The sequence below is a fragment of the Heterodontus francisci genome, chromosome 9 (assembly GCF_036365525.1).
Source record: "Heterodontus francisci isolate sHetFra1 chromosome 9, sHetFra1.hap1, whole genome shotgun sequence".
Lineage (NCBI taxonomy): Eukaryota > Metazoa > Chordata > Chondrichthyes > Heterodontiformes > Heterodontidae > Heterodontus > Heterodontus francisci.
In genome coordinates this window covers 5,745,673-5,761,389 of record NC_090379.1, presented here as the reverse complement: position 1 = coordinate 5,761,389, position 15,717 = coordinate 5,745,673, and the positions used below count along the sequence as shown (strand labels likewise).

Genomic DNA, 15,717 nt, shown 5'->3' with positions numbered 1-15,717 from the left:
GTAGCAATGTGCAGCGGCTAGCCTCACCTTTTGCTCAAGTTTTTGAGATACCTTAGCCTTCCAGGGTAATTTGAGGTAGACTGGGAACTTTTCAGTTCCAAAAGTGGTGCCTTAGTTCCATTCCTGAGCAAGGCATCGAGGGATATGGAATTAATGCAGGCAGGTGGGATTAGTATAGATGGGCAGCGGTGGGCCGAAAGGCCTGTTTCTACGCTGTACGACTCTATGACTCTATTTGCTCACCGTGCAAGCTTGATACCAAAATAGGGAGCGTCAAAGCTGTCCTGTGGGATAATGGCTGCCCCACTCAGATCATTGCTTTTGAAGGATCTGATGAAAGGTCACTGACCTGAAACGTTAACTCTGTTTCTCTCGCCACAGATGCTGCCAGACCTTGTTTTTATTTCAGATCATTGTCTGTTGTGTATCGCGCACACTCAGGAATGGGCCTCAGACTGCCAGTGCCTTCAAGGCAAAGATGAAATCGTCACTAATTTGCATTTGCTTCTAAATGTACCTTGTAGTTTGTACTAAATAAAATTTCATGCTGAAAACACAATCTCTCTTTCCGCTCAATACACTTTTGAAGTTTACAGAAAGTAGAACAAAGAAGTCTATCATCGGGACATTCTCTCCTTTTCTTCTCTTTCTCATGCAAAGCCACTCTTTTTCGAAAGGGCCTTCAAAATAATGTAAAAGTTTAAGATCATTCTAGAATCTCCAACACCTGGCAGACTGCAGCGGTTCGAGAGGAGGAGACAACACCATCTTCTTCTGGGGCTCCAAAGGATGGGCAATAAATGCTGCACTTGCCCGTTTCACCCGTATCCTGAGAACACTTTTATTTTAAGCAACTGCAGCAATATATTTCTTCAGTTCAGCTAACTGATTGCTAGTGATGTATCCTGGGCTATTAGATATGTTGTTCATGCTCAAATGGTGTTATGAACTCAACCATCAGTGTTAAAAATGTCAAGTACAAGACTAGCGTTTTGGAGAATGCTAATCCCTTGATGTCTTTAATAAGGGCATTAATCGACATCTACGTATGGGCTACATGTCCTGATGTTGAGGGAAAACAAAGAAGGAAAATAATATGTCACAGCTTATTTTGAAGATGAGAAATTTTTGTTACCATGGAGAAATATTCCTAAGGAAAGACTTTCAGGAAGTATTTCGAGCTATTTCTGGGCAGAGGTTGACGATAATGCCAACCCAGTGACCAAAGCCTAGAATGCTATTGGCCTGGATTTTACCGGGAGCCTGGGGATCTTGACGTCACGGCGGAAAACGAGTCCCGAGCCCATAATTGCCGGCAGCAGGACCGACTCGGCAAAATTACCACAGGCGACCTCCTGATTGGAGGGTGCCTGATGCTGCTGGCCCAATCACTGGGAGAGTTGGTCGCTGCTGAGGCAGGGCGGAGATCTTTGGAGGGCTGGGCCAGGTAAGATCAAGAAGTAAATAATTCAGGGGGCCGAGGATTGGAGGGGAAACCCCCCCCGGGGAGATCGTTGAGGCCATGGGGGCTTCCTTCTGCACCCTTGACCCTCTCTTTGGCCATTAAACCACTGGCTCCTATGGTCCCCCGGACTGCTGCAGGGAGGCTGCCTCCATTAAGTTGGTGGCCTCCGCACAGGGCAGTAGGGTCACCCACCATCAGCAAAATGTCAGTGGCCTCTTCATTGGGCCTCTAATTATGCTAATTGGCTGCCTTCTTCCTGGGAGTGGGAGCTGATCTGCAGCTGGTCCTGCCACTGGTATAATGTCCTGGTGATGGGACCGCAACAGGGAGCCAGTCGAACTCGGCTCCCCACAGTTTTACAGGCCCACATTCCCCCCCCACACCTTCTCCCAGCCCACCACCTGGGGGCTGGTAAAATGCTGGCCATTGTGTTGAGGATCAGTTGACATAGGGCATTCCTGTTTTGCAAGTGGAGACAGGAATTTCTCACGTTAAAAGGTTGATTCAGAGGTGTTGCAAAAAATATCAGGAAGTTTGGCATTTTAGACAGGAAGTGCGTGCAGACGTAATATTTTTCAGTAAGGTATGAGTTTGCAGTAGTATTATAACTGTGAAGACATTGTTACAGAATCATAGAGTGATGCAGCACAGAAGGAGGCCATTCGGCCCATCGAGTCTGCACCAGCCCTTTCGGAGCTATCCAGTTAGTCCCACTCTCCAGCCCTTTCCCTTGAGACTTGCAATTTTTTTTCTCCTTTAAGTATTTAAGTTGCTCCCAGAATTTAGTCAAGCTCCCTTGTTTCTTTTCATCTCATAATTTAGGCGTTCTCCCTTGCTCGAACCTAGCTCACTAAAACAGATTATCTGCTGCTTATCACATTGCTGTTTGTGGGATCTTGCTGTGTACCAATCAGCTGCTGCATTTCCTACATTATAATAACGGCTACACTTCAAAACATACAGTACATTGTTCGCTGTAAAGTGCTTTGGGACATCCCGAGGTTGTGAAAGGGGCGGGAACAAAGCAGGGTCCTTCGTACTCCTCTTCCATCCGCTCATTGGATTTGGTTTCTTGTTTCAGGACACAACGCTTACATCTGCCCGGCAACAAACCAGTGCACGATAGACAAGAACCGAAGGAAAAGCTGCCAAGCCTGTCGACTCCGCAAGTGCTACGAAGTTGGGATGATGAAATCTGGTGAGTCCATGAACTATTTACCATTTCAATCCCAGCAGAGGGGAGGGGCCAGGGGGCCAGGGGGTGGGTTTTGGGGTATCCGGGCAAAGGACAAAAAACATTTACAAGGATGGTACTGGAATTGAAAGATTAAAGCAATCAGAGACGATTGAACAAGATGAGACTTTTTGCTTTGGAAAGGAGAAGATTTTGAGGAGAGCCGATTGAGGTGTTTAAAATGATGAACGGGTTGGACGGGGTAGATGTGGAGAGAATGTGTTCACTTGTGGAAGGATTTAAAACTAGGCATCGTAAATACCCGGTAATTACCAATAAATCCAATAGAGAAACGAGGAGAAATGTCTTTACTCAGAGAGTGGTTAGAATGTGGGCCCACTAACCACAGGGAGTGGTTGAAGCAAGTAGTTTAGATGTTTTCAGAAGAAAAGTAGACGAGTACATGAGGGAAAAGGAAATAGAAAGATCGATTGTAAGGCTGAGATTAGGTAGATTGAATGGGAGGAAATTTGTGTGGAGCACAAATACCGGCACAGACTAGTTGGACAGAATGGTCCCTGTGCTGTATATTCTATGTAATCCTATGAGCCTCGCTGTGTCACTGCACTGCACAATCCAATGATAATCAGATGATCAGAGTCAGTCACCAGCAAACTCTCCTGTTTTAATCATGGACACCAGGACTCATGCCCATCTCCTCCTCAAGTGACAGCGGGAAATCAACAGGACAATGATTCCATAGTACAAACTGCACAAAAAATGTTACAACAAAGCGTGACAGTAGGAAAGTCAGGTATTGTATTCAAGAAGTAAATAAATTCATCAGGGTAAGGATTACACAAAGAACAAAGAACAGTACAGCACAGGAACAGGCCATTCGGCCCTCCAAGCCTGCGCTGATCTTGATGCCTGCCTAAACTAAAACCTTCTGCACTTCCGGGGTCCGTATCCCTCTATTCCCATCCTATTCATGTATTTGTCAAGATGCCTCTTAAACGTCATTATCGTACCTGCTTCCACCACCTCCCCCGGCAGCAGGTTCCAGGCACTCACCACCCTCTGTGTAAAGAACTTGCCTCGCACATCCCCTCTAAACTTTGCCCCTCTCACCTTAAACCTATGTCCCCTAGTAACTGACTCTTCCACCCTGGGAAAAAGCTTCTGACTATCCACCCTGTCCATGCCGCTAATAACTTTGTAAACCTCTATCATGTCGCCCCTCCACCTCCGTCGTTCCAGTGAAAACAATCCGAGTTTATCCAACCTCTCCTCATAGCTAATGCCCTCCAGACCAGGCAACATCCTGGTAAACCTCTTCTGTACCCTCTCCAAAGCCACCACGTCCTTCTGGCAGTGTGGCGACCAGAATTGCACGCAATATTCTAAGCGTGGCCAAACTAAAGTTCTGTACAGCTGCAGCATGACTTGCCAATTTTTATACTCTATGACCCGACCGATGAAGGCAAGCATGCCGTATGCCTTCTTGACTACATTATCCACCTGCGTTGCCACTTTCAGTGAACTGTGGACCTGTACGCCCAGATCTCTCTGCATGTCAATACTGCTAAGGGTTCTGCCATTTACTGTATACTTCCCACCTGCATTAGACCTTCCAAAATGCATTACCTCACATTTGTCCGGATTAAACTCCATCTGCCATTTCTCCGCCCAAGTCTCCAACCGATCTATATCCTGCTGTATCCTCTGACAATCCTCGTCACTATCCGCAACTCCACCAACCTTTGTGTCGTCCGCAAACTTACTAATCAGACCAGCTACATTTTCCTCCAAATCATTTATATATACTACAAAGAGCAAAGGTCCCAGCACTGATCCCTGCGGAACACCACTAGTCACATCCCTCCATTCGGAAAAGCACCCTTCCACTGTGTAACTGTGCTAAGTCGTTGTTTATTCAGGGTGAGGGTCACTCACTCTGTAACTGTACAGAGTCGCTGTTTATTCAGGGTGAGGGTCACTCACTGCGTAACTGTACAGAGTCACTGTTTATTCAGGGTGAGGGTCACTCACTGTGTAACTGTACAGAGTCACTGTTTATTCAGGGTGAGGGTCACTCACTGTGTAACTGGACAGAGTCGCTGTTTATTCAGGGTGAGGGTCACTCACTGCGTAACTGTACAGAGTCACTGTTTATTCAGGGTGAGGGTCACTCACTGTGTAACTGTACAGAGTCACTGTTTATTCAGGGTGAGGGTCACTCACTGTGTAACTGTACAGAGTCACTGTTTATTCAGGGTGAGGGTCACTCACTGCGTAACTGTACAGAGTCACTGTTTATTCAGGGTGAGGGTCACTCACTGCGTAACTGTACAGAGTCACTGTTTATTCAGGGTGAGGGTCACTCACTGCGTAACTGTACAGAGTCACTGTTTATTCAGGGTGAGGGTCACTCACTGCGTAACTGTACAGAGTCACTGTTTATTCAGGGTGAGGGTCACTCACTGCGTAACTGTACAGAGTCACTGTTTATTCAGGGTGAGGGTCACTCACTGCGTAACTGTACAGAGTCACTGTTTATTCAGGGTGAGGGTCACTCACTGTGTAACTGTACAGAGTCACTGTTTATTCAGGGTGAGGGTCACTCACTGTGTAACTGTACAGAGTCACTGTTTATTCAGGGTGAGGGTCACTCACTCTGTAACTGTACAGAGTCACTGTTTATTCAGGGTGAGGGTCACTCACTGTGTAACTGTACAGAGTCACTGTTTATTCAGGGTGAGGGTCACTCACTGCGTAACTGTACAGAGTCACTGTTTATTCAGGGTGAGGGTCACTCACTGTGTAACTGTACAGAGTCACTGTTTATTCAGGGTGAGGGTCACTCACTCTGTAACTGTACAGAGTCACTGTTTATTCAGGGTGAGGGTCACTCACTCTGTAACTGTACAGAGTCACTGTTTATTCAGGGTGAGGGTCACTCACTCTGTAACTGTACAGAGTCACTGTTTATTCAGGGTGAGGGTCACTCACTGTGTAACTGTACAGAGTCACTGTTTATTCAGGGTGAGGGTCATTCACTGCGTAACTGTACAGAGTCACTGTTTATTCAGGGTGCAGGTCACTCACTGCGTAACTGTACAGAGTCGCTGTTTATTCAGGGTGAGGGTCACTCACTCTGTAACTGTACAGAGTCGCTGTTTATTCAGGGTGAGGGTCACTCACTGTGTAACTGTACAGAGTCGCTGTTTATTCAGGGTGAGGGTCACTCACTGTGGGCTGAGATTAATGTTGCCGCCACCATGACCTCCTCTCCTCTCCCACCCCCCTGTCCCTCCCCCATCCCCTCCTCTGTCTCCCCAGCCCTCTCTTCCCCCACACACCCCTCTCCCTCCCACCTCTCTCCTCCACCCTTTTTAGTTTAGAGATACAGCACTGAAACAGGCCCTTCGGCCCACCGAGTCTGTGCCGACCATCAACCACCCATTTATACTAATCCTACACTAATTCTATATTCCTACCACATCCCCACCTGTCCCTATATTTCCCTACCACTTACCTATACTAGGGACAATTTGTAATGGCCAATTTACCTACCAACCTGCAAGTCTTTTGGCTTGTGGGAGGAAACCGGAGCACCCGGAGAAAACCCACGCAGACACAGGGAGAACTTGCAAACTCCACACAGGCAGTACCCAGAATTGAACCCGGGTCGCTGGAGCTGTGAGGCTGCGGTGCTAACCACTGCGCCACTGTGCCGCCCTCCAGGCCCCCTCTATCTCCCCGGGCCCCCCCTCTCACCCCGGGCTCTCCTCTCTCTCCCCGGGCCCCCCCTGTCACCCCGGGCTCTCCTCTCTTTCCCCGGGCCCCCTCTCTCTCCCTGCGTCCCCCCTCTCTCCCCCTCTCTCTCCATCCCCTCTCCCCACCTCTCTATCCCCACTATCTCCTCACTCTCACTCCCTCACTCTCTCACTCCTCCTCTCTCTCACACCCCCTCTCTCTAGCTCCCCCTCTCTCTAGCTCCCTCTCTCTGTGTCGCCCCCTGTATCTCTTGGCCCCCCTACTCTCTCTGCTCCCTCTCACCACCCACCGCCTCTCCACCCCACCGATCTCTCTCTCTCTCTGCGCCCTCCCTCTCCACCCCCTCTCCCTCTCCAGGCCCCCTCTATCTCCCCGGGCCCCCCCTCTCACCCCGGGCTCTCCTCTCTCTCCCCGGGCCCCCCCTGTCACCCCGGGCTCTCCTCTCTTTCCCCGGGCCCCCTCTCTCTCCCTGCGTCCCCCCTCTCTCCCCAGGCCTCCCTCTCTCCCCGCCCCCCCCCCTCTCCCTGCGTCCCCCCTCTCCCCCCAGGCCTCCCTCTCTCCCCGCCCCCCCTCTCTCCCCGCGTTCCCCCTCTCCCCCCAGGCCTCCCTCTCTCCCCGGGCCCCCTCTCTGTCTCCGGGCCCCCTCTCTGTCCCCAGGCTCCCCCTCTCCTGCGGGTTCATATGCAAAGATCCTTGAAGGTGACAGGACATATTGAGAGAGTGGTTAGTAAAGCATATGGGATCTTGGGTTTCATAAATAGAGGCATTGAGTATAAAAGCAAGGAAGTTATACTGAATCTTTATAAAGCTCTGGTTAGGCCCCAACTAGAGAATTCCATCCAGCTCTGATCACACTTTCGGAAGGATGTGAGGGTCCTTGAGAGGGTGCAGAGGAGATTTACCAGAATGGTTCCAGGGATGAGGAATTTAGTTACAAGGTTAGGTTGGAAAAGCTGGGGTTGTTTTCCTTGGAGCAAAGGAGATTGAGAGGAGATTTGATCGAGGTGTACAAGATTATGACAGGATTAGATAAGGTAGACAAAGAAAAGCTGTTCTCACTAGCTGATGTTACAAGGACTACAGGACACAGATTGAAGGTTTTGGGTGAGAGATGCAGAGGGGGATGGGAGGAAGGACTTTTTTTAACATAGCGAGTGATAATGACCTGGAAGACGTTTCCTATGAACGTGTTGGAAGCAGAGACGATTGATGATTTCAAAAGGAAATTGGATGGGCACTTGAGGGAAACAAACTTGTAGGGCTACAGGGATAGAGTGGGGGTATGTGACTGACTGGATTGCTACAGAGGGCTGGGTATGTACTCAATGGTCCAAATAGTGCCTCCTGTGCTGTAATGACTATATGACTGGACTTTCTCTCTCTCTCTCTCTCCCAGTTGCTCACTCACTCACCATTCCTTTCTTGCCTCTATCTTTTTCTCTGTAAATGTTTCACTGAATTTTACTCTCAGCCAACATGATTGAAACAGATGATCTACTCGTTACTGTGTTGCAGTTTGTGGAATCCTGTTGTGTGTAAATTGGCTGCTGTATTTCCTACATTACAACAGTGACAGCTTCCCTTTCCACCACAGTTAACGGGATTTGAAACCCAAGCTGGTGTCATTTAAGAGCAAAGGCTCTAGAATTCCCTGCCTAAACCTCTTGCCCTCTCTCCTCTTTGGAGATGCTCCTACCCCTTTGATCAAGTTATTGGCCACCTGCCTTAGCGTCTCCTTATGTGGCTCGGTGTCAAATTGCATCTGCTAGTCGCCCCTCTGAGGCGCCTTGGGATGTTTTACTATGTGACAGGTGTTATGTAAATAGATGTTGTTGTTGTTGCTGTTCTGCACTCAGTACATACCCCAGAGCTGCTCGTTCCACACTGGCCAGCACATCAGCTGTGTCCCACAGTAAGTTAAAACCTAGCTTGCTCTCTTCACTGCTTTCTTAACTTTCTTCAAGCAAAAGACATGTAATTTTAACAGATGTTATACTCCAATTGTAAACATCTGCCCAGCTCCGCAGTTTGAGAGATGAACAAAAGATGGAATGTGTCTCAGTTAACGGCCAGGCACCTCGGCAGACAGGGTGAAAAATGAAGGGTCCCGCCTCAGGATCACTTGCAAATTTTTAAAAAAACATTCCTTCACCACATAATTCAAACTGAAAACTCTCTCGCCCTGTCAGCACTGAGTAACAGAGCAAAATTTACTGGGCAAGGTTAACATCAGGACAGGTACAGCACGGGGTTAGATACAAAGTAAAGCTCCCTCTACATTGTCCCCCATCAAACACTCCCAGGACAGGTACAGTACGGGGTTAGATACAGAGTAAAAAAAAAACGGGGTTAGATACAGAGTAAAGCTCCATCTACACTGTCGCCATCAAACACTCCCAGGGACAGGTACAGCACGGGGTAAAAAGAAAAAAAAAACGGGGTTAGATACAAAGTAAAGCTCCCTCTACACTGTCCCCATCAAACACTCCCAGGACAGGTACAGTACGGGGTTAGATACAGAGTAAAAAAAAAAAAAACGGGGTTAGATACAGAGTAAAGCTCCCTCTACACTGTCCCCATCAAACACTCCCAGGACAGGTACAGTACGGGGGTTAGATACAGAGTAAAGCTCCCTCTACACTGTCCCCCATCAAACACTCCCAGGGACAGGTACAGTACGGGGGGTTCGATACAGAGTAAAGCTCCCTCTACACTGTCCCCCATCAAACACTCCCAGGACAGGTACAGTACGGGGGTTAGATACAGAGTAAAGCTCCCAAAAAAAAAAAAACGGGGTTAGATACAGAGTAAAGCTCCCTCTACACTGTCCCCATCAAACACTCCCAGGACAGGTACAGCATGGGGGTTAGATACAAAAATAAAAACGGGGTTAGATACAGAGTAAAGCTCCCTTTACACTGTCCCCATCAAACACTCCCAGGACAGGTACAGCATGGGGTTAGATACAGAGTAAAGCTCCCTCTACACTGTCCCCATCAAACACTCCCAGGACAGGTACAGTACGGGGGTTAGATACAGAATAAAGAAAGAAAAAAAAAAAAAAACGGGGAAAAAAAAAAAAAATGGGGTTAGATACAGAGTAAAGCTCCCTCGACACTGTCCCCATCAAACACTCCCAGGACAGGTACAGTACGGGGGGTTAGATACAGAGTAAAGCTCCCTCTACACTGTCCCCATCAAACACTCCCAGGACAGGTACAGTACGGGGGTTAGATACAGAGTAAAGAAAGAAAAAAAAAAAATGGGGTTTAGATACAAAAAAAAACGGGGTTAGATACAGAGTAAAGCTCCCTTTACACTGTCCCCATCAAACACTCCCAGGACAGGTACAGCATGGGGTTAGATACAGAGTAAAGCTCCCTCTACACTGTCCCCATCAAACACTCCCAGGACAGGTACAGTACGGGGGTTAGATACAGAGTAAAGAAAGAAAAAAAAAAAAATGGGGGTTAGATACAAAAAAAAACGGGGTTAGATACAGAGTAAAGCTCCCTTTACACTGTCCCCATCAAACACTCCCAGGACAGGTACAGCATGGGGTTAGATACAGAGTAAAGCTCCCTCTACACTGTCCCCATCAAACACTCCCAGGACAGGTACAGTACGGGGGTTAGATACAGAGTAAAGCTCCCTCTACACCGTCCCCATCAAACACTCCCAGGACAGGTACAGCATGGGGTTAGATACAGAGTAAAGCTCCCTCTACTCTGTCCCCATCAAACACTCCCAGGACAGATACAGAAAAAAAAAAACGGAGTTAGATACAGAGTAAAGCTCCCTCTACACTGTCCCATCAAACACTCCCAGGACGGGGGCAGCACGGGGTTAGATACAGAGTAAAGCTCCCTCTACACTGTCCCCATCAAACACTCCCAGGACAGGAACAGCACGGAGTTAGATACAGAGTAAAGCTCCCTCTACACTGTCCCCCATCAAACACTCCCAGGACAGGTACAGCACGGAGTTAGATACAGAGTAAAGCTCCCTCTACACTGTCCCCCATCAAACACTCCCAGGACAGGGACAGCACGGAGTTAGATACAGAGTAAAGCTCCCTCTGCACTGTCCCCATCAAACACTCCCAGGACAGGGACAGCACGGGGTTAGATACAGAGTAAAGCTCCCTCTGCACTGTCCCCATCAAACACTCCCAGGACAGGTACAGCACGGAGTTAGATACAGAGTAAAGCTCCCTCTACACTGTCCCCCATCAAACACTCCCAGGACAGGGGCAGCACGGAGTTAGATACAGAGTAAAGCTCCCTCTACACTGTCCCCCATCAAACACTCCCAGGACAGGTACAGTACAGGGTTAGATACAGAGTAAAGCTCCCTCTGCACTGTCCCCATCAAACACTCCCAGGGCAGGGGCAGCACGGGGTTTGCTGCTGCCTAATTGGAGGTGCTGAGTGCATCAATGAAGTGCAGCTGACTGTGGCTGTTTGCTGGAGGCTGCAGGCTGTGAGACTGCTTCAAGGAGAGAGACTGAGTTTGAAAGGAAGGTTTTTCCATCTATCTTTATTCTGAAAGAAGAAAACAGGAGGCCAGAAGAACCAACAGCTCTTGTGAGTTTGGCTTTTTGAAGCCCTTATGGTGATTTTTGTGGGGCGGGGGAAGGAAGAGACAGGAAGACCTTGGGTGGGGCTGTTTTGTTTGAACAGGGAGCTCCTGTGTTTAACAGCATTGACTAGGAACTCCGTCCCCACCCCAACGAGCTAGCCTGGGATAGCTGGAGCTGCCCAGGTGAAGAGACTTTCTCTTAACTGTTTTAAACCACATCGGAAGCAGAGTGTATCTGGGCAGCTACAGCTGTCCTAGGTGAAGACATCGCACCCCCTCCCACCACCAACTGGAAGACCAGCAAAAGGACTGCCTGCATTAACACCTGCAAAGAGACTGATTCCTCCTGACCTTCCTCTCCTTCAGCCTCTCTCCCTAGCCATAACCTCCATTTGTGTATTTTTTGGGATAATTTGTTGTTATTTATTATTTCCTATCTCTCCATTTCTATTTTATTCAACGGTGGGTGTGACTCTTCTACCCCATGGCTTCTCAGTCCTCTCCGGTGGCAGGGCCTTCCTATGCTGCAGCAGCTGTGGCTGTGGCCCCGTCACCATTTAAAATCTTGACATCAAAGCGTGGGGTGAAGAGTTACACCCACCCAACCATGACTATTGAGGCTTGCGTTAAGGCAATGGCCGAGGTTGTCGGCCCCCTCAGCCATTGTGGCAGCCTCAAAGATGTACGGGAAGGCTGTGTTTTTCCTGAAGACTGAGCGGGCGGTGTCCCTCGCCCTGAGTAAGGGGCTCACAGTGGGTGGGACTTTCCTGCAGGTGGACCCTCTGGGGGCCACTGCGCAATGGATAATGTTGTCAAACGTTATTCCTGATGAGCTCCTCCTCCCCCATCTGCACCATCTGGGGGAGGTGAGGTCGGGGATCACCCCAATCCCGCTCAGTCTTCGGGAGAACAGCCTCAGACATGTCTACTCCTTCCGCCGCCAGCTATTTATGCAGCTGGTGAAGGAGGAGGTCTTGGAGGGCCATTTCAGTGTGGAGTTCCAGGGGACGGCCTACCGCATCTTCTGGACCTCAGACGGGGCACGGTGCCATGTCCGGAAGGGGGTAGGGCATGTTCGTAAGAACTGCCCCAACCTCCTGGCTGCCAACTCCAACTTGGCGGCCCAAGGTGGTGCCACTGCACTTCCTCCCACTCCCCCTACACCTACACCAGACACCGTTCAGTCGGTGCCGGAGGCTGTGGTTGTCACGGCCTCTGGCGGGGAGGGGTGTGCCCGTCCAAAGGAAGGAAGATGCGGAGGAAAAATAAACACCGAGAGGTGCGTCCCCAGTACACCATGGCACAACCTGAGCCTGAGATCAGCCCAAGGCCTGCTCCCGGGGAACCAACCTGCCGCAGGGCTGGGCTCAGGTCAAAGGGAATTAAAAAAAAGGAGGGTGTGGAGGCCTCTGATGACATGGAGGTCTCTGAGCCTCTGCGCCCAAGTGGAAAAAGAGGAGAAGGCACCCCTCCACAGAGGTAACTTAGGGCCTGAGGTGCAGGGCCCATCTGTTGGAGGGGAGCTGTCTCCTGGTTCGGGTCCCCAGGTTCCCCTTGCCACCACCACCACCATCAAGGTTGCAAAGTCTGGGCAGGAGCTCCCTATTCCTCAGGATTGAGGGGAGGGAGAGGTCCCTCTACATGCAGCCCCTCCTGTGGGAGCAAGTGGAGCCCTACTTGTGGTAGGGGAACCTGGGAATGTTCCTGGAGAAGTCTCCCATTCTGCCACTGGGTTGGGTGCCCTGAGTGAAGGGGAGGACAAGGCTCCAAAGGGTCGGCCCTCCCAGCTAAAATCCACTCCTAACCAGGATGTTCCCATCCCAGCTATAGTTGAAAATGGTGCCCTGTCTGCTGGGCACTGGCGGGGCAGGAGGTGGCCTCCTCTCTCCGCCTCCGCTCTCGGCTCCGGCTGGATATCCGGAGTCGGGAACTTGTGACTCCCATGGACCGCTCATTGGCCTGGGGACGGAGGTGGATGGGGGTCCTGAACCGTTGGCGCCCATAGGCTCCAGTTCCACAGCGGAACCCAGAGAGGACTCCTCCGCCATCGATCCTGGGGTGGGATTGTGACGGAGGTGGGACTAGCTGGTGCGGCAGGGACGTCCGCCCCACAGTGTGTGGTGGGTGTGTCGGCCGCTGGTGGTGACGACCCGGAGGAGGACGGGGACTCGATGTGGGGCATCCTAGGAGCGTCCTCCTAGATGGTGTGCGCTGGCGACGTATTTTTTCCGCCAGTGTCACTGCCTTGAAGACGATACGCAGCTCCCGGTGGAGTCCGTTAGCCGCGCCTCTCTGAGGGAGTTGCCTGTCTTTTACCGGGATCTATTCCGAGTCTGGAACATGGTCACCTCCAGTCAGGGCGCTCCCCCGCCGGCGGAGGTGAGCGCCTCGGCTGTCCGGGTGATGACTCCAGGGATGGACCAGTGGGCGGAGGAGTAGCCGAAGTCCCCGGGACGCCCCTCACTGCGGGTGGCGAGGGGGCTCGGGAGCGCGGAGCTGACCCCCACTCGGTCGGAGCTGCTCATCGGACCCAGGCCCCGAAACCCTCCTCGGGAGCCGGTCCCGCACAACCAAGCCGCCTCTCGGAAATGCCCTCCGTGCCATTCCAATCGGAGCTGTTTCCTGTACGGGCTGCTCCTGCACACTCATGTTGCCACTTCCCAAATCCATGCCCATCTTTCCCGGAGCTCCATGTTTGAATCTCTCCAATCAGGTTTTCGCCCCTGTCACTGAAACGGCTCTTATCAAAGTCACAAATGACATTCTATGTGACTGTGACAAAGGTAAACTTTCCCTCCTCAGCATGTCTGCAGCCTTTGACGTGTTTAACCACACCATCCTCCTCCAACACCTCTCCACTACCATCCAGCTGGCTGGGACTGCTCTCACCGGGTTCTATTCTTATCTATCTAATAATTGTCAAAGAATCACTTGCAATGGCTTCTCTTCCTGCTCCCGCACCATTAAAGGAACTGAATTGGGGCAAGGCCGATTTCAATATGGTAAAACAGGATCTGGCCAAAGTGGACTGGGAGCAGCTACTTGCAGGAATGTCCACATCAGACCAGTGGGAGTCATTCGAAAAGGAAATAGTGGTTAGCACTGCAGCCTCATAGCTCCAGCAACCCAGTTTCGGTTCTGGGTACTGCCTGTGCGGAGTTTGCAAGTTCTCCCTGTGACCGCCTGAGTTCCTGCCGGGTGCTCCGGGTTCCTCCCTCAGCCAAAGACCTGCAGGTTGATAGATAAATTGGCCATTGTAAATTGCCCCTAGTGTAGGTAGCTGGTAGGAGAATTGAGGGAAGGTGGGGATGTGGTAGGGAATATGGGATTAATGTAGGATTAGTATAAATGGGTGATGGATGGACGGCACAAACTCGGTAGGCCGAAGGGCCTGTTTCAATGCTGTATCTCTCTATGACTCTATGAGAGTTCAGGGCCAACAGGTTCCCATTAAGGTGAAGGGAACCCAGGATGTCAAGGGATATAGAGTATTGGATAAGGAAATAAAAGGAGGCTTATGGCAGATTCAGAGCGCTGAAAACAGCAGAGGCCCTGGAAGAGTATAGAAAGTGTCGGGGGTACTTAAAGAAGTAATTAGGAAGTACAGAGGGTCGGAGGGACCTTGGTGTACTTGTCCATAGATCACTGAAGGCAGCAGTACAGGTAGATAAGGTGGTTAGGAAGGTATATGGGATACTTGCCTTTATTAGCCGAGGCATAGAATATAAGAGCAGGGAGGTTATGATGGAGCTGTATAAAACGCTAGTTAGGCCACAGCTGGAGTACTGTGTACAGTTCTGGTCACCACACTATAGGAAAGATGTGACTGCACTGGAAAGGATGCAGAGGAGATTCACCAGGATGTTGCCTGGGCTGGAGCATTTCAGCTATGAAGAGAGACTGAAAAGGCTAGGGTTGTTTTTCTTGGAGCAGAGAAGGCTGAGGGGGCACCTGATTGAGGTGTACAAAATTATAAGGAGCATTGATAGAATAGATCGGAAGAAACTTTTTCCCTTAGCGGAGGGGCATAGATTTAAGGTAAGGGGCAGGAGGTTTAGAGGGGATTTCAGGAAAAAAAAATTTCACCCAGAGGGTGGTTGGAATCTGGAACACACTACCTGAAGGGGTGATAGAGGCAGGAACCCTCACAACATTTAAAGAGGTAGGTTTTAAGAAGTATTTCGATGTGCACTTGAAACGGCAAAGCATACAAGGCTACAGGCGAAGTGCTGGAAAATGGGATTAGAATAGATAGGTGCTTGATGGCCGGCATGGACAGGATGGGCTGAAGGGCCTGTTTCTGTGCTGTATGACTCTATAACTCTATCCCTGGTGTCCCCCAAGGATCTATCCTTGGCCCCCCTCCTATTTCTCATCTACATGTTGTCCCTCAGCGACATCATCCAAAAGCACAGCTCTAGTTTTCACATGTATGCTGACAACACCCAGCTCTACCTCACCATCACTTCTCTCAACTCCTCCAATGTCGCTGAATTATCAGACTGCTTATCTGACATCCAGTACTGGATGAGCAGAAATTTCCCCTAATTAATTATTGGGAAGACTGAAGCCATTATTTTCAGGTCCCCACTCCAAACTCTGTTCCCCAGCTACTGACTCCAACCCTCTCCCTGGCAACAGTCTGAAACTAAGCCAGTCTGTTCACAACCTTGGTGTCATACTTGACCCCGAGATGAACTTCCAACCTCATGTTTAT

At 50.1% G+C, this 15,717-nt stretch overlaps 1 protein-coding gene across 4 annotated transcripts in view; it reads left to right on the top strand.

Moving 5' to 3' along the window:
- Window positions 1-15,717, top strand: part of esr2a (estrogen receptor 2a) — a 569,342-nt gene that overhangs the window by 432,222 nt on the left and 121,403 nt on the right. For all 4 annotated transcript variants that reach the window (XM_068038484.1, XM_068038485.1, XM_068038486.1 and 1 more), the window contains exon 4: window positions 2,547-2,663. In XM_068038484.1, coding sequence (XP_067894585.1) covers window positions 2,547-2,663 — 117 coding nt within the window. The remainder of the gene's footprint in view (window positions 1-2,546; window positions 2,664-15,717) is intronic.